Source organism: Heterocephalus glaber, unplaced genomic scaffold (genome assembly GCF_053883595.1).
Source record: "Heterocephalus glaber isolate CG9 unplaced genomic scaffold, H.glaber_assembly_v1.0 deba00001594, whole genome shotgun sequence".
Lineage (NCBI taxonomy): Eukaryota > Metazoa > Chordata > Mammalia > Rodentia > Bathyergidae > Heterocephalus > Heterocephalus glaber.
In genome coordinates this window covers 5,820,784-5,840,713 of record NW_028258369.1, presented here as the reverse complement: position 1 = coordinate 5,840,713, position 19,930 = coordinate 5,820,784, and the positions used below count along the sequence as shown (strand labels likewise).

The following is a 19,930-nucleotide window of genomic DNA, read 5'->3' as shown; positions in this document are numbered from 1 at the left end:
TCCACACAAACACCCCACCCACACACATACATTTGTGCCTACATCATTAGTACAACTGCTAAACTTTTCTCTTACTTTGCAGATGCATATGAAACAGCCAAGATGCTGTGTGAACAGTATTACATGATAGCTCCAGAGCTGGAAATTGAAGAATTTAATGGTAAAAGAAAAATAATTTTAAACTTAAATACAAAGAAATTGACTTAAAAACTGATTATACCTAGGGTCCATTTCAGTAAGATCTTAAAATTGTGCTGCCTTTTCATCTTTTTAAAACTTTCTCTGTACCTTTGGTTAGTCAGGAATATTGTTGCAAAGACTTTTTGTATAGGAATGTGTAACATATTAGAATGGCAAGTTCTTGGAACAAGTAATCAAAGAAGAAGATGCGCAAAGGCATAAATAGGCAGTTTTCAAAATAACAGATGCAAGCAGTCAACACATGGAAAAGTGTTTAACTTTACCAGTCTAAGAGATGTCCCTTTTGTCTTTCAAAATGACAATTATAACATTTTAATGCTTTGAATTTGTGCCCAGAAAAGTACTCTGTCCCCAACACATGCATTTCTTGTATAAATTTAAATTAGTATAGCCTTTCTCAGAAATTCTACCAATGTCTTTTCTCTTTGACACAGTAAATTAAATTAATAATGATCATATTTCTTTGGCCCAGTAAAATTAAACTTCAGAAAATGTATTGTAAGAAAATAGAGATGTTTACAGGTTTATATACAAGAATGATAACAGTAGTTTTCTTACAGAGACAAGTTAAAAAACAACCCATTTTCCACATTACAGGATTATTTAAATAAATGGCAATACACCAGTAGGATAGAATATTGTGCAGCCATTCGAAGTAATGCTTTAAAGAAATAATATGGGAAAGGTTGAGGCTTTTTAAAAACATGGGCTATAAAAGTTTGTAATAATTCAAACTCATTGGAAAAAATTTTTAAGTATTTATACTGCCAGAATAAAACAACAGCCCTCTTATAGCTGATTGGATATAATTCTGTATTTATATAATATGATTTTATATTTATGTTATTTTTATTTTTTAACCATTTCCTTCTGGGTGAATGCTTAGGATTTCTCATTTTCCTGTATTCTATAATGAGTGGGTAGAGGGGGTTGGAGGCAGGGAAAATTTGTGACTGTATGGAAATATTTCTGTAGGTTAGATTCCTACACACAGAATGACTGATTCTTAGAGTATGAAAAAAAGGCAAGCAGAAAAATTCTTAGGGTGTGAGTATTTATTATTAAAGATAAACCAAATTCAATTCCTTCTCAAAAATATACCACATATGTATTTATATTACAGTGAGATTAAATTGGAAGAGACTTCACACTGCCATTGAAGGCCAGTTGCCCCTATGTTCTACTAAAATATATGACATCAGAGCTATTTTCAGAGTCCCTTGGGTTCTGTGAGAAGGGTTGTGCCTTGTCTTGAATAATGAGTACACGACTAGACTAGAACTAAGTGGACTTGGCTTGGGTATTTCTAATTAGAAGCATTTTAATATTCTCCGTGTTTCCTCCTACAGGCTAGGTGGGACCTGACCCAACTGTGCAGATTCATATTTTTTCAAACAAGGAAACTTAAAATTGCAGGTAGAAACAAGTAGCTCCTTCGTGTGCATAGCAGCCTTATTCATCCTGCAGGCCGGAGCAGCGTACCTGTTCTTACTGGTCCAGAGCCATTCTGTCATGCTGGGTTTTGCAGCCACCACCATGACAAGAGCTTCGTAACTATCTTTGGTGCTAGCTCATAAATGATAGAAGCCCTTTTTATATGACATTTTAAAGTGCCATTCCCCATCACTGAGAGAAATCAGTGCTTGTGATTATAGGTAACCTCTGATTTTCTGTGGCATCTGGTAATGTAGTTATGATTTATATCTATGACTTCTTGAATGCCAAAGCTCTTTACAAGCATGATTACTTTAGCTCTAATAAGTTCTGTGTTAGAGATGTAGGTTGGATTTGGTGTTTAACACCTTAAGTAGATATTTTTGCTTCATAGTGAGAGAGCATGTGTACTTCCCACAGTATGACAGCTGATTCCATTTTCTAGGGAGGAATTAGAACTGAGTTCATAAGGATTCATTGTCAGAGCTCATCTAAACTACACAACATCCCCTTTCAGGATGTTTCCATCACGCAATGGATGCCTTTAACTGTAGAGCATAGTGTTTGCTGCTCGGCCCAGAGGGTGTGAGGCTGCCATTAACCCAAAGGACAATGTATTGCTCCCTGAGAATTGAAATTCTGCTAGTTTGCTGTATTATCTATTGTTTCTGAAATTTTGGAAGATTTTTTTTTCCTTTCCCAATGTGGATCTCTGCAAAAGCAGTAACTAAGATTATGTAGAACACACAGTGGCAACACCATCAATATCTACCAGTCATCAAGTATTAGGGCAAGCTAGGGTAAATTTCCTTCATTGTCCTTTCTGTAGCACATTTAATAGGAACGTTAAAAATAACAATTTTGTTGATCTTGGATTAAGTTTCAAATCTATTCATCTTTCTTTTCTCTCTTTCTCTCTCTTTCTTTCTTCCTTCCTTCCTTCCTTCCTTTCTCTCTTTCTCTCGTGCTGGGGATTGACCCCTGGGACCACACATGCTAAACATGTATTCTATTACTGAGCTACATCTCGAGCCTAGTTTCACATATTCTGACTGTCCATCTGTGGAAGCCCATGACCAGTTTCTCCAAAGTCCGGAAGCAATCTCGTCATATGTTCTTATTCTCTTGTAATTCTCATTCAGTTACCAAAACATTAAACAAATAAACATTTTTATCTTGCCTTTTTTCCATCAATGGGATCAGGCAGTGTGGTTCAGGGGAAAGATGTGAACTGTATACCTCACCTGTCAGTGGGCATCCTGATTCTGACACATGATGTGGGCCCTAGACAGATCACTTGGCCTCTTACACTCAGGCTCCACATCTGTAAGTTTGCCTTGCAGCGTAGTATAAGGAGAATGTCTCTAGTAACTTAAAATTGTGCCTTAAACATGGCACTGAGCGCATACTGGATATTTATTTATTTATTTATGTTTATTCATTTTTTTTGGTACTAGGATCGAACTCAGGACCTTGCGCTTGCGAGACAGGCAGCAGAACCACTGAGCTAAATCCCCATCCCCATACTGCATATTTAAAGGGTAGCTACTGGAAGTCATGGTTGACTTGGGAAAGATAAATTTAAGCCCCTACTTACATTTCTTCATTATTTCCACATTAGTCATTCTTATCAAGAAGGCAATTCATATCTTTGAGTTTGGTGGGAAGCATAAAAATTTCAATTCATACTGTGATAATTTTTTATGAGTTCATAGGAAAACAATGAGTCTATCCTGGGACCTTTGACCTCTAGGTTCCCCATATTGGATAATTTCAATCAAGCGGTTCCATACAACAATCAACCAGACATTACTGGTAGCTCTGCTAACACTGAGAAATTTATGTTTAGTAGTGGTAATGGCCTATATGTACTGACTGCTTACTGGAAGGCTCTGTGTATGCCAGTTTATCTCATTTAACCCTTGGATTCACCCAGTGAAATATGCACTAGGCCCATTTTAGAGATAGAGCACTGAGGTCCAGATAAGATAAATATTTGTTAATGTAGCTATGGAATAGCAGAGTCAGAACTTGATCCCATGTGACTTTGAACCATACCATATGATGTTTTTAATATTCTTATTCATTTATTTTTGGAAATGGATTAGCCACCTTTAAATGCACTGCTATCTTTTCTTTTAAACGCATTTTTCTGCTTAGCCTCTAGTTTTTTGTTTTTCATTCTTATAGGAGAATTATCTGAAAATAAAATTTTTTATGCCTATGTAGAGTCCTATTGATATTTATTAAATCCTGCTTCAACTAATGGTATATGGAGCAGTGACTGTGCAGTGTAGAGGCTTTATTTTTTCTTGAGTCTCGAGCATAAAAAACCTGGACCATCTTTCCATTGACTTTTTAAATATACCCTTAAATAGAAAATATACATTCCACTTGTCTGTTATTTTAGAAAGTCAACAAACATCTATTGAGCATCCACTCCTTAACAGCCAGTAGACCCAGGGTAAGGGAAAAGTCATGGACAAAAACATTTGACATAGTTTTAAAAGGAAGGAAAGAAATCTAAACTATAATATTCCCAAATGAAAGTGCAAGTAATTGAGCAAGTCTTTAGATGGCTCCTAGAGAATGTTATTTGAATGAAAAAAACCCCTACACTATAAAAGGTATTTTCATTTCCCTAAGATTTGGAGTGAAAGGGTTGAATTCCAAAGCTGTTTATATAAATAATCATGCCTCCGTACAAGATAAACTAAGCACTCAGCTTGCTCCTCGGCTCCATTAAAATGACAATAAAGAAGTCCAAGGAAAAATAGCAAAGAAAACCAGGGGGCTATCAGTGGACCACTATCATAGTCCCATTGGGCCACTATAATAAAAACACCTAAGACTGGCTGGACTAAACAGAAGACATTTATTTCTCAGGGGTCTGGAGGCTAGGAGATCCAAGATCATGGTGTCAGCAGATTTGGCATTTGGTGAGGGCCCATTTCCTGGTTTATAGATGACTTCTTGCTGTGTCCTTACATGGAAGAAGGGGACAAGGAGCTCTGTGGAGTCTCTTTATAAGGGTACTGATCTCATTCATGAGGTCTCTGCCCTCATGACCTATCCACCACCCAAAGACCCTACCTCTTCATACCATCACTTTGGGGATTAGGTTTCAGCATATGAATTTGAGAGAACACAAGCACTCATCCCAGCTCCTGAAAGAGGGCAACCAGATGGAAGTATGCTGAGTAATGAGATATACCAAAAGAAACCACAAAGGAGGAGGCTGCTGCAGAGTTGGCAACCAGTTTGCCAAAGATTATTCTGGAGGGACCCTGGAGCAGAGCTAGGTGGTGAAAAGGCCTGGAATGGGCAGGAAAAGCCAGTGGGTCGGAGTTAGCTGAAATCTGGTCTAAGGAAGAACATGGAGGGATGTTGAGGAGTAGTCTGACTCTGGCCGGAGTCTGCCTGCTGACAGTCAAATAAGAGCACTCTGTCTAAGAACAACCTAGAAAGAACTGGGGATATTCGTGTGAGTGATGTTACCCCAAGGTAACATCATTGAGGATTTGGGGGCCTCTCTGTCAGAGGCCAGCTTTCTATATGCTTGTCTTAAAGCCAGTTGAGAAGTCTTAATCAGGTACATAGAGCTCTAAGCCTTCCTGCTTAGTGGAGAGCCTGGGAAAAAAGAGCAGCAGCTATCTTGAATGATGAATCCAGTCCTTCACTCTTAAACAAGAATATTACAACTGTGGTATATCAGACCTTGGCAAATGCCAGTAGCATTAATGAAACTTAAGTGACATTAAATTTACCAGCTGTGTTCTTATTGCCAGAAAATCCCTCTTACCAAATTCTGAGAATGATTTCAAATCCAGAATTCTCTACCTAACCAAACCTTCGATGCATGAATCATAGGTATAAGGAGTGAGGTATCTCTCATATACAAGGTGGGTTGCCTGACTGATTTAGGGTATATACCATGGATATAAGAAATAGGGGGAAACATTCTAGAACTTCAATGAAAACAATTCTATGATGATGGCTATGCAGCATGTTTGGAAAACAATCGATTATAATTTGAAAAATCTTGGAGAATGATTGGGCACAGTGGCATACACCTGTAATCTCAGCCTCTCGAGAGGCCAAGGCAGGGAGATTGCAAGTCTGAGCCCAGCCTGGGCAACATAGTGAGAGCCTGTCTCAAAAATTTTTTTAAAAATTTTAAAGGGCTGGGGTATAGTGGAATGTAACTTTGTGGAGGAGCACTTGTCTAGCATGTCCTGTGCTTGTGCTAGTACTAAGAATAAATCAAATAAATAATAAAAGTATGGAAGATCTTGGTGATACATAAGGAAAGCATGTTTCTTGTCTAGTTGCCCAAGAGAAGAGGTAGTTAGAAACTCCAGGAAAAATACATAGCTGTGCAAGAGTGACACAAACTGAATATACAGCAACCTAAAAAGATAGCATAGTGTCGAGCAGTTGGGAGAAGTCTAAAGAGAATCCATTTCACCATAAAGGCTTACAAACATTTTCCTCCAAGTGGTATCGCTTAGATTAAAAAAGGGAATCCTAGGTACACTGTTGTGGCTGCTCTGCAGTGATTAACACTTATAATGTTACTGACACTACTGGTTTTCAACTTTTCTTAAAAGGACGTGTAAATAACATATAGAATAGTTAATTAGAGTTACAGAACAGAATGTAAATATCAACCAAAGGAGTACAGCAGATGTAGTAAAGTGGCTGCCTCTGGGCTTGGATGGAGGAGTATAACTAGATAATTTTTAGAATAGCCGATCATCAAAAGATCCAGGATTTAGAATCAAGAGCTCTTGGGGGCTGGGGATATAGGTCAGTGGTATAGCAGGGCCCTGGGTTTGATCCCCGCTAAAACATGCTGTTGTGCCAAGCATCCAGTTTCAGTGTCACTTCAATACCATGGGCAGGTCAGCCTTTCCAAAGCCTGTTTGTTCACCTGTAAATAATGCCACCTACTCTATGAGCCATGAGGTATTATAGTGAAAATTTGATTGGATAATGTGTGTGAAAGCTCTTTGTAAACTGCTAAGAACCGAATAATTAGTAACTCTATATTATTTTGAATCATATACGAGAGGAAGTAGGTCGACATTATAGCATGAGTGAGTATGTATGTGTTCTACTTGAGAAAGTTTATGTAGCTTCAGTCTCTTAAGTGATTTCGGGTCACGAAGGGGAAGGACTACATTTCTCAGCATCTCTCTACTCCACACTGTTCTCAGTGTTTGACATGAGATTCAGTGTTTCTCAGATTTTCCTCAGAAGTTCCCTGAGGCAAGGAGAAAAGACTATAGGTCTCCAGGAGTTTCACTGCTGGCTGCTAGTAGAAAAAGTTTGATGAACCTTACATTCTGTTTTACCACATGTTAACCAAATGTAATACTGCTGTGTAGTCCAATTCACCAGCCCTTTTGCTCCAGTGGCTTCACATTTCCTCAGCTAACCACTCCAGTCAGTAGTGGGGATGTCCCCCCAATTTGGAACCAGCCAAGTAATATTTTATTGTCCTTATGAAATGCTCAGGACGTTGTGGCATAGGTGTATTACAATCTTGCTCAACTAAGTTTCAGAGAGCTTGAGAGATTTGTCCAGGTCACATAGCTCATAAATGAAGGAACTAGGTTTCGCCCTAGATTTTTTTTGATTCCAAAGGATATGTTTTGCTCATCCCTGCCTTTAGAGGTAGGAACCCTAAATTAGCTTTTTATAGCACTCTGGTTTATGTACTTTGAAAATAAAATGCAAGCGTCATTCTTGACTCTCCTGTCATCTTGGTCCTTCTTCATTGACAGTTTTGTCTCTGTTTTCAGCCAAAGCACCAGACAAACCTATTCAGGTAGTTTATGTGCCCTCACATCTGTTTCACATGCTATTTGAGTTGTTCAAGGTAAGTGGAATTTAAAAACATGGAAAGAAGTCTTCATTTTAAATTACCTTGATTCAGGGCATAATGGATTCATTAGATTAGCATAAGAAAAACGTTTTGCATAACCATTTTAAAAATTCTATTTCTGATATCCTGTGGGTTTTATAATTTGTACACTGTGAGATGAAAAATTGCTGTGTACAGTATAGTTTTTGTGAATATTAGTACATATTGATTTTGAAACTTAATTGTACTTTAGTCACTTTACATAAAATCCATACTGTTTTTTCTTAGGTTATGAGATTAGAGATGCCCTTTAATTTTCAAACCCAGTAAAGGCTTTATTATAGTAGCCAGACCAAAATAAAAAACATGTGTCTGCATATCTGTGCTTCTGAGTATTAACCGTGTTGGTGCATTAATAGTTGTTCCAGTCCTGAGAGATCTTGTAACCCCTTTACCTATTTTAATCAATTCAGAAAACCTAACAGAGGTGGAAGGGAAAGACATGGATGAGCTGGACCAAAAAGGATAAAAAATAAAACATGGGTGTACAACCTTTTGGCCTGCCTGGGCCACACTGAATGAAGAGGAACTGTCTTGGGCCACATATAAAACATATAATGTGGTTACTGCAAATAAGTAACAAAACTTCCTTTATTTTTGAATATTTTTATTGTAACATTTTTAAACGAGAGCAATATAAGCATAAAACTTGTTCTGTGAAACTAGTGCTTCAGTGTCTGGGTCCATTGTTGCCTACACAGGGCCAGGCTTAAGCACTGTGCAGTCGAGTCATGGAAAATATCACTAAAACTAACATAATAATGTTTTAAAGTTTCCAGTCTTGTGGAGCCTCACTGCTAACTGTCCATGGCCACCTGTGGTCCATGGGCCATGAGTTGGACGTGTCTTCCTGTGGCCTAAATTATCGTTTTTGTTACCCAGTGACTAATGGCATTTACATCGCTGTAGTGCAGACAGAAGACATTTAAGCTAAAATTCCATCTCCTCCAATGTGTAAGACACTAAATCGAACACCTGAAAAATCAGTTATGCTGATTTGCTTCCAAAAATTAGAATGTTACTGATGTAACACTTTAAGGTGGAGATGGGCATTCAATTGTGAAATTTCTCTTTAACAGCTGTGGCTTTTTCAGAATTTCTTTTTAACTGATATTTTTTCTACTTTTTTCAACCAAATGATTAATTTTGTGGGAAGCATGAATCTTTTCGTTTTTCTGCCTTCTTTAGAAGAAAGGTGCTCTATAAATGCAGATTGATAAATAGGATTTAAAGTGCACAAATCAGCCTCTGCAGCCTCATTGCATGTAATAAAAACATCCTTCCAGGTTGAGTTGAATAATTTAAATACCCTAAAGCAAAAAAACAATAGGAAGGAAGGAAAGAAAGAAAGAAAAATAAATATTTAGCATGTTAGATGGGGCTAAAACTAGGTGAAAACAAAATAAAGTGTCAGGAAATTTTTCCTTGATCTGAGCATATGTTTATCCAAGCTCTTAAGAGGAAAAAATGCCTTGTAAATCCAACTAATATTTGCTCCACAAAAGATTTGCTGGGTATAAGTAATCTCGCGCTTGTTTCTTTTTTTATAGTGTGGTTTTGGGGTTGGGAGACTAGCCTAGTGGTAGAGTGCATGCTTAGCATGAGGCCCTGGGTTCAATCACCAGCACCAAATAAATAAGCAAAATCATGGTTTATGAACAATATGCTTTATGAGCATATGGTGTATGAGCAATATGCTTTAACATATGGTTTATGAGCAATATGCCTTAACAAAAGGTTTCATTATTTTAGAACTCAATGAGAGCAACAGTTGAGCTGTATGAAGATAGAAAAGAGGGCTGCCCTGCTGTTAAAACTCTTGTGACTTTGGGTAAAGAAGATTTGTCCATTAAGGTAACTGCTTTACTTGCATGTATACTTTAATTATCAGTTGATTTAATAATAATCTGGACATTAAGAAATCAGAGGCAAGAGTTGAAAACTGCCATTCATTAAGTGTCTTATTTGTGAGTACAGCTGTGAGTCACTGCACTTTAGATAACAACAGAGCGTATACATGACAGTGGTCCCATAAGATTATATCACTTAGTGACATTATAGCCAAATTAGCATAAGCACACTCTGTGATGTTAGCACAGTGGTGAAATCACCTAATGACACATTTCTCAGAACGTGCCCCTGACATTACGTGACACGTGACCGTACTGTACTGGATCCTTGGCTTGAGTTACGTCAGCTTAACTTCATTGAACGAGACCTCAATCCCACACCTGTTGGATCCTCCTGCGCTACTCTGCCTTCTTTGTTTTGTACTATTCTCATAGGAACCATATTTCAGTGGAGTTTCAAAGCCTTTACCCATTTTAGAGTACTGTAGAATGTACTTAATGAATTCATTGCCTCCTACTTTAAGTTACAGATTGGTATCTTTTTATTTTTGACGTTTTGTATACTACAGATAAGTGACCTAGGTGGTGGAGTCCCACTTCGCAAAATAGACCGTCTTTTCAACTACATGTATTCAACTGCTCCTAGACCTAGCCTGGAGCCCACAAGAGCTGCCCCTTTGGTAAGCATCACAAACTGCTGCTGAAGGAAAGGCCATTAACCGGGGTAGGGACTCTATGTACATGAGGGCCAGGGAGCTAGCTGCCCATCTCCCGGGATTGTTGCAGTAGCCTGGTTGAATTAGAATGTTCCCCATAGGGTTTGGAGGAGGGGGACCTTTTTGCCTTGCCTACTTTCTTTGTGAGTCCTTTGGGCTTAGATTGCTTTTCTAATTTGACTAAGAAATACTCTGAGCTGAGTGCTTCATTCCTCAGTACAGCAAAAAAAGCATTTCACTGTGGTAAGGCTGCTACTGGAACACCATTCCCATGCAGCACCACCCTTAGGGAGGGCGGACATTACCAGTGTGTGAGCAAAGGGACTGTGCAGGGTGTGCGGCTACAGCATGGTACTGGGCATTTTGGTGCTACATACCATAGAGGCCCATATCACCAGAGCTTCTGAATCGCCACCATCAAATTTGTTTATATAATTAAAATGTTCCATTATGAAAACATTTAATTTTTATATTAAATAATCTAACCATAAAACATATAGGTGGTATATGCATTTTCAGAGCTCTTTCTGTCACACTCTGAAAATAACCTTCAGCCCTATTAAGGCAGCGACAAAAGCCTCTGGTTACCATGGTAGCATTTAGATCCTGGTAGGGCCACACTTTCTTCCCCTGCTGAGTGTTTCTAATTGACAAACAACAATTGAACCCTTTGTCATTAAACATAGCAACATATCTATCAGCCTGCAGAATAGTTCAGGGTATAAATTAAGTTTCATTTTAAAGTCCTACCTGACTGATAACCATGTAAGATTATATTTTATTTGTATGAATAAAATCAAACACTTTGCATCATTTATTTGAGCCAGAGTTTGTTAACTCGGCATGCAGAAAGTGAAGAGGAAGTCATTTATATAGGATTCAGGAAAATTCCTGAGAGATCATTTTGGAAAGGGATTGCAGTGGTCAGGTTCAGGTACCTACTTAAATAAACCTCAAAAGAAAAAAAGGCACAACAAACAAATCTAGCGCCTTCCGCAGTTGTTTAAAAGGAATATGGATTGTCTATTCCAGGTCTTAAAATACATTCTGAGGTAGCTATTAGGTCGTAGTTGGTTTTTTATGGCACTAAAGAAGTGAAGTAAGAGACCTTAAAATATGAAGCCGCTCGCCCATCATATAGATGAGGAAATGAGGTTCGTGCCTTGCCTGAGCTAATTAATGGTAGAGCTGGCATTGGCTATGCCTGTGTTCTTTCCAGGATACTGTAGAAATGCTTCTTCATTGCCATCCCCTCTGGTTAGTAAGCTGTTCTCAGCTTTACAGTGAACACATGGATATGGACTACTGGAAAACATCATTTCCTTCCTTACCTCACAACTTAGAGTTTTACGTCTCTGCGGCCTGACACATGAATTTCTTTTTCATGACTGTGTTCCCAGTTAACTCCTCTTGATCCTTTGACACTCTGGAAAATGTTTCCTGAACCCTATCAGATCCAAGGTAGAGGCTCCTCCTCTGTGTTCCTCAGAACTCTGGGATCTCCTGCCTCCCCACAGAGAGTGCTGCGTTGTCCACTGGTCCCTGTTAGACCTGAGGGCAGGCTCTGGGCCTTGCTTTAACGTAGGCAGATTCCTCCCGTCTCTTCCTGAACTACACTGATTTCTTTGCTGTGGTTACCTCAGTGACTACTATGGACATCTCATTTTCACTGTTGGCCATTCTTAACAAGTACGAAAGCCCTTAAATGACAGGGTATGATCAGTCACCCCTGCCCTTTCATTTAGGCCCAACATTAAGGAAGATATCAAGAAGAGATGTTAGAAAATGGCAGAAATCCATATTACTTGGTAAAATTGCTGCTCTTAGTACCCACGATACCTTCTTCCCTTTATTTAGTTTTGCTATGTGTTAGGCTTTGTGCCACTACTTTGCACTTATTATATCATTTAATCCTTACAGCAGCTCTGAGGTATGCTTTTTATTACACATTGAATGAGAGAACAGTCTCAAAGAGGTTAAGTAAACTGTTGAGTTGCACAAAAAGTGCATTTCAACTTAGATCTGTAAGTCTAAAGCCCATGTGACCATGACTTTATGTGTGCTTGCTTCGCCCTGCTGCTCACCTTCCCTAACCTTATTCATAAATTTGATCAGAAGTAACAAGGCTTGGTGGGATAGCATCTTTCCGCACCCATGCATGACCACCAGAAAAGTTACTGAATTTAGTCTCACTTCTCTTTATAGTTCTCACCAATATCTGACACCATTTTTTTCATTTATTTAAATATTTGTTATTGACTGTCAGGTTTTCATCACAGAGAAATACAAGAAGATACTAGAAGTTTTTTTGCTTATCTCTAAAAATATATGTACTCAATATATCAACATATTGTAGCATTTTCAGAAAATAGCTTCTCAGGAAATTGTTTTCAATGTTTCAGCCTTGATACTGGATTTGAACTCTCTTACTGGACATTTTCACTTCAAAGACCAAAGAAATCTCGTAATGGCAATCGGAAATGATGTGGTTTATTTTTGTCATTAGAGCAAACTCTACTTCATTTGGGATTTTCTTTTTAAATGCTAAAAACTTTCATTAAAATACCAAAAAAATTATTCAAAAATTGGAATATTTCTGTTATTATCCAAACATTTGAAAAATGCTTTTGAAGGATGAAAAATAGATTTTGCCATAGATAAGTACATTACTCATTGTAAAGGTTAAGTTAGTAATTCATTTGATTTAAATCTGAATCAAGAATTTATTTTAATCTTCTCTGAATAGTCTTCATGTGAAACATTTGTGCTTGACTCATTGTGTTAATTTTCTTTTCTTGGTAGGCTGGATTTGGTTATGGTTTGCCAATTTCTCGTCTGTATGCTAGATATTTTCAGGGAGATCTAAAACTATATTCCATGGAAGGAGTAGGTACTGATGCTGTCATTTATTTGAAGGTACTGCATTTTATTTCTCTTAGTGTAAAAGCATTTTTACTTTTTAAGGCCATAAATTCTAATTCTAATCAAAAATAGCACTGTGTCATCTCTTATATTAAGATCAGATTTACTTCCATTTCACATGAAAACTGTATTATACCTCAACCTTGATTTTATGCTCAGATATAGCAAGATGTGAAAAATGGAGATATAAAACTTAAAATACTGATTTTTAAAATCATAATTCTAAATTATGATTTTTCAAAATTACATGTTCATTGAAAGATCTAATTGACAAAGAGACAGATCTTCAGTAATCTGAAGTCTTTTAGTCTTTTGCTTTAAAAATTTGCAGGCTTTCCCAAGTTATAAGAATTCACTAGTAAAAAAAAAAAGAATTCACTAGTGATAATATGGTTATATAAAAGTTTGATATAATAACAAAGTTCTCAGTAATACAGTTTTTATCCTATATTGCTCGTGTCAGAATTTTATTTTTAAACCTAGACTATTTGGAGTGTTTTTGAGTGGGTAATATGGACATATAATACAACTTTAAAAGCAAAAGGAGAAAACAGTCTTTTACCACTGACCCTAGGCCACAGGTAACCATGGGCCCTAGTTTCTTGTAGGTCCTCCTTGAATTGATTCTGCACATACAAACATATGGAAAAGAAATCTAATCTTTTCCCATATAAATGAAATATCAGCATCTTGGTCTTACTTGTTTTTGTTTTTGTTTTTACTTTCCAATATATCTTTTTTTTTTTTTGGTACCGGGGATCGAACCCAGGACCTTGTGCTTGTGAGGCAGGTGTGCTGCCACTGAGCTAAATCCCCAGATTCCAATATATCTTGCATAACTTTGGCTCATTATTTTTAACCATGGCATAGTATACTACCAAATGTGATACCATAATTTAACCAGTTATTTGGAGTATTTGTCTTGGATGCCAGTGCATCTAAATGATGTGATTTTGTTGTTTTGGTGCTGGGGATTGAACCCAGAGCCTCACGCATGCCAAGCAAATGCTCTACCACTGAGCTATATTGCCAGCCACTAAATGTTGGATATTTGATATCACTTGATGGCATATGTTTATAAATCTGGCATATATGAGACTTTATTTCTTCCTGAGCCCTTTGGTGGAGCAACCACCATATGAACAATAGTGCTCGGTCTGAGAACATATAGTCAAAATGATTGAGTGTCTCAAAGCAGTGTTAACTGAATTAAAATGCACTTTCTTATAATCATATGTACTTCAGTACTGATTTTAATCAGGTGAATATTTTTATTCCTTTATAAAAGCTTCAGTTTTTTCCTAGCTAGTCTTAAGTAAATTGCTAAAATATAATTTTAATATAATTTCAGAAGTATGCACTATGGTTTCTGATGTTTTTAGTAGTAAAATTTGAGTTAGTATTTTATGTGAGAAAAATGGCACCATGGGCCTTTGGTGTATATATTTTTTTTCCAATAGGCTCTTTCTAGTGAATCGTTTGAGAGGCTGCCAGTTTTCAATAAGTCTGCATGGCGCCATTACAAGACCACACCTGAAGCTGATGACTGGAGCAATCCCAGCAGTGAACCCAGGGATGCATCAAAATACAAAGCTAAACAGTTATGTACCACTTTGATTTCCATTATAAAGTATCTGATTTGTCCCCAGAGTGTACCAGCCAGACAACTGAGTGATACTTTCTGCCAGATGTTCTTTGTAGTTTTATCACTGGAAAAACAACATGATCCCTAAGAAAAAGATTGGAGCAGTCTTCACCCAAGACAGAAGAATTGGGTAGCCAGAGTCTCTGAATAGAGTACCCACTTTTCTAGGAACCCTGTTCTAGAGAAGTATTAACTGAGGAGGGGGTTTGTCCTATCTTCAGTTTTATTTAAAAAACAAGTTTGCTGTTTGTCATCGTCCTTAGAGATTGACAGAAGGATGTTCAGAGAAATTCTATGGGTGGAACTGAAAAAATAAAGAAGTTAAAATTATCAATCATGATAAGCCAAATGTGGTATATCCATACAATGGAATATTATTTGGCCTTAAAAAGAAAAGAAATTCTGACACATGCTACAACATGGATGAAACTTGAAGCCATTGTGCTAAATAAAGCAAGTCAGACCCAAAAGAGCAAATATTGCATGATTCTACTTATATGTGGTGCTTAGAGTAATCCAACTCATAGAATCAGAAAGTAGAAAGGTGGTTGCCAGGGTCTGGAGAGAAGAGGGAATGTGGAGTTGTTTAGTGAGTCCAGACTTTTAGTTTGGGATGATGAAAGAGCTCTGGATATAGATGGTGGTGATGGTTGCACAACTTAATGCCAGTCAGCTGTACACTTAAAATGGTTAAGATGGTAAGTTCTGTTATGTACAGTTTATTGCAATAAAAAATCGAAAATGAAAGAAGTTATCCATCACAGAATAACAACCGTTACTATTATGTGTTACTAAGGAAAATGATTTAATCTTTGGTTTCAATTTTTTTTCTTCTTACCATCTGTAAACTCTGTACAAGCAAGAGTAAGGGTTCTGTTTATTTAATTTAAAATAACCTTTTATTAATAGAAATATGTGTGCATTGTAAAAAATTAGAAAACATAAATAGATGAAAAAAGAAAGGAGAAATCACTGTATTCCCACAATCCAGAGATTGTCACTGTTACAGTTTTGTGTGGCCTTGCAGATAATATGCCATTTGTGTACATACATATGTATATGTTTTTCCCCAAATGAGATCATACTAGTCATGCTGTCTTATAACCTGCTTTTTTTTTTTTTGGTACTCAGAATCGAACTCAGGACCTTGCACTTACAAGGCATGTGCGGTGCCACTGAGCTGAATCCCCCGCCATCTTATAACCTGCTTTTGTTTTATTTAACAATCTCCGCTTTTCTATGTTAGTAAACTTTCACCTCATAAAAATTCTCCTGATTTGTTTAAACCAGGATCCATTCCAGGACCACAAAACACAGTTGTGTGATCTCAACACTAATGTAGAAAAATTTGTTGTTACTCAAAATCCATGTCAGTTTTCCTGCAGAATGCTCCACCTTGACTTGTTTGATTTCTTCTTTGAAATATCACTTTATTTTCCCATCCCATATTTCCTGTAAACTGGAAGTTGGTCTGAAGACTCAATAGAGCTTTTTGTTAAGCTAGAATACTCCATCTGCACTGTTACAGAATTACATGATGAGACCTATTATTGATGTTAAGATGGACCATAATTTTGGTGATGGCTATCCGATCCCTCCACGCTCTAGTCATTTTTCCCTTTTTCACTAGAAAGTCATTTTCTGGTGTTGGTTTTGTACCATACGAATGGATACTTACCCATCAGCCATTCACCCAATGGTTTCACCCTAATTGATCATTTTGGCTTAACAACTTTTATTCAACACGGGACTGGAAGTCCTACCCAGACACTAGGCAAGTGAAAGAAAAGGCATCCAACCTGGAAAGGCGGAAGTCAAATTGTCACTCTATCAATACTTTTATTAGTGTTTATAAAAAATGTTTTTAATCATTCCCTTGACAGTTACTAGCTGACATTCCCCCTATTAAATAAAGCTCTTTCTCAACAACTAAGGCCATTAGGTACCCTGAAGTACAATCTTTCCAGTAAGTTTAACTTTTTCCCTTTAAATTTAAAGAAAAAATTACGTTCTCTTTTAAGTCACTAATTTCCAAGGTAAGAAATCAGGTTAAAAGTCACTTTAGGGCCGGGGATTTAGCTCAGTGGTTTCGCCACCTGCTGCGCAAGCACAAGGACCAGAGTTCGATCCCCGGTACCAAAAAAAAAAAAGCTGGGTGTGCTGGCGCATGCCTGTAATCCTAGCCCTGGGGAGGCTGAGGCAGAAGGATCGCTGCAAGTTCTAGGCCAGCCTGTGCTACATAGTCAGTTCAAGGCCACCCTGAACTATACAGTGAGACCCTGTCTCAAACAACAAAAAAAGTCACTTTAAATGATGGCAAATGAGTTTCTGCTTTGTCCTTTTTGAGCATTATACATTGAATAAATTTTTGTTGCTTTGCTGTTACACTCAGTACTTTTTTATTGACGTATTTTTGTTATATTTATTTTATTGAAATATTTTATGAAGTACACAAATCTTAAGTTTATAGTTTGATCTATTTTATACCTATAGTTCCAGCACCCCCAAAGACTCCTTTCTAGCCAGACTCCTCCCTTCCCTGCCTCTGGGTCTACATGTAACCATTTTCTAAGTGTAGCACTAGAGGTACTCTTTTTAAACATATAAGAAACATACACTGCGCACTCTTTTGGTGTCTTGCCTTCTAGGATATATATCCGTGTTGCATGTAGTAGTCATTGTCATTTTTGCTGCTTGAATTGGTGCACTTTCAGCCAGTGATAGCTATTTTGAGCTAGTTCCTTTGTGTTCCACTGTCAGAAGCTTATTTATCTTTGAAACCTCTCCTGCTTCCTGGCCTGAGATGCTATATGCTATCCTAGGCGCACCTTGTATCTGTTGTATAACTGGTCTGGAATCAGCCATTTGCCCTAAGGAATCCTATTTTTTAGTGGATATTAGAGGCCCTAATTGGGTATTGGGTGTTCTTATTATACCTTTTCTGGGCTCTTTTTCTGGACAGGTGTGTGCGTGTGTGTGTGTGTGTGTGTGTGTGTAAAGTTCATATTGATAATTTTCATTTATCGCATTATTTCTCCCCCATATATTTTTTAAATTATTTTTTTGTACTGGGGATTGAACCCAGGGCCTAAGGCAAACTATCCAAGCACTCTACCACAAGCCTCACCCCCAGCACTCATAAATATATATCTGGTTTTTTTAACTTTATGACTCCTTTGAGTTCTGATACTTCTTTTAACTTTATTTTTATTAGTACATATTTGTCATACCTAATGATCACATTCATCATAGGGAATTTGTACCTGTACATAATATATCTTAATTCTTTTTCTCCATTCCCCTCCCCCTCCCTTCAACCCCTCTTCCCCTCTCACTTACATCCCTAATATGTTTTTATTATACATGCTTCATCTTACTCAAAAACCTTGATTCTTAACATTTGAATACAATTGAACAGAAAGATATATGTATGCAAATATAGTTTATATAGCTTTGTAATTTTGGGCCATTATAGTAGCAGTCATCTTTTCTGATGAGTGATACAAAGGGCAAAGGGTACCTATACTGATCTTTTTCCTATCAAAGTATCATGAGGAACCTCCATGCCACACATCTCAAATGATAAAGTTTCTTAGAAGAGTTTAATTTTCTTCCTTTAGTCATGATAATAGAAATCCAGTGAGGGCTTTTTCCCTCAGAGGAGTTGTACTCTGACCAGCTGCACACTTGTGTTCCACTCACATGCACACATTCTCCATTCTCAGCCAAGATTAAGCTAATCAGCGCGGAATACCTCGGTAAGATCAGTTCCCCTTCATTCCACTTCAGTCTGTTTGTAAGCCAGATAGCATGTTGGGCATCAGTTAATTCAAACTGTCAGTGTGATTGGTAGATTAATTTGATAATACAGAAGTCATTTTTCTGAATAAAAAGGTCCATTTGGATTTTGAGGTAGCTTTAATTGAATGTTGTTCTCCAAGCAATTTTAAAACTCTAAATAGTTTATCAGGTTGTACGTATGAGTCTCCCATTTCTAATATATTGCTAGAGAAATGAATTTTGGCAGAAAACACTTTTTTAAATTCTAAAATATTTAGTTGAACAATTAAGCTGTTAAGCTATATAAATAAGATAATTGGTAGAGATCTTGGAAAAGTAATAGGTAGGGGAAGTTAGGTATTTATTTATACATGAGGAAGTCTAAGAAAATTCTTTAGACTTTCTTTTATAAGTAATAGCCTTATGGTGATATAATTCACATATCATACGATTCTCTCAAAGTATAGTTGTTTTTAGTATATTCACAGACTTTTGCAACCATAAACACTATCTAATTTTTTTTTTTTTGGCACCAGGGATCGAACTCAGGACCTTGCACTTACAAGGCAGGCACTGGAACCACTGAGCTAAATCCTCGGCCCCAACACTATCTAATTTCAGAATATTTTCATCACTGCAAGAAGAAATCCCATATCCATTAGCATGACTTCCCATTTATGATCACATTTTTAACTGAGAGTAAAGAATTGTTTTGAAAAACAAATGAATAATTAAATGATTATTCTTTTTCTGTAGTAACTGCAGAAAATAATTCTAAGTAAGGGTTCTGAGTAAGGCAGAGATTTTGAATTATCATTGTAAATAAATGCTCTGATTATGTGTCGGTTAAAATAGAGGAGGTTGTACCCAGAAACTCACTATGGATGTTCCCATTCTTTTCTTTACAGGGACAAGATCAAGACAAATAGAACTTTGTGAGGAACTGAATGCTGTTGTCCTCTCTTGTGAAGAAAGATGATCTTCTGCAAGTCAACGAGAGAGCACTTTTCCCCACCAACTCTGAATTATTCCCAGTGCTTGAGTGTGTATTTTTTCCATACCTGCTGGATCTTTCCATGGAGCCCTTCCTGTAGTTATTCTAGCCATAAGTTCCACTAAAGTAGTAACTCAAGTAATTTTTCATGTTGTTTTGCTGTGACGTGGTTGGCGCCTATCACAAAAGAACACAGAGCCTCCTTTTGAGCACTTGCACCCTTGCACTGCCTATCTCATCATCTTAGAGCCTAGTGTCTCAAGTCTTCCCTGGATTCTGAGTTCCTTCCCCATCCCAGATGCAGCACTTCCTGCTGCTGCTCTTTGGGACCAAATACCACATTTGCCCCAAACTTCCAGCTAGGGTCTGGGAATCTAGAAATAGAAGATAGCAGCTGAGCACATCTTGAGAATTCAGAGTCTGCTATGCATCTCTCCTCCACTCTCTGATTGGGTTTGC

General features: G+C 37.4%; 1 protein-coding gene across 2 annotated transcripts in view; it reads left to right on the top strand.

The window, feature by feature from the left end:
* Pdk3 (pyruvate dehydrogenase kinase 3) overlaps positions 1-19,613 on the top strand; it is a 66,174-nt gene extending 46,561 nt beyond the window's left edge. For both annotated transcript variants that reach the window (XM_004872228.3, XM_087193613.1), the window contains exons 6-12: positions 83-160; positions 7,443-7,519; positions 9,317-9,418; positions 9,984-10,094; positions 12,933-13,046; positions 14,513-14,652; positions 19,386-19,613. In XM_004872228.3, the coding sequence (XP_004872285.1) occupies positions 83-160; positions 7,443-7,519; positions 9,317-9,418; positions 9,984-10,094; positions 12,933-13,046; positions 14,513-14,652; positions 19,386-19,416 (653 nt within the window). In that variant the 3' untranslated portion in view covers positions 19,417-19,613. The remainder of the gene's footprint in view (positions 1-82; positions 161-7,442; positions 7,520-9,316; positions 9,419-9,983; positions 10,095-12,932; positions 13,047-14,512; positions 14,653-19,385) is intronic.
* Positions 19,614-19,930: the final 317 nt, after the last annotated feature.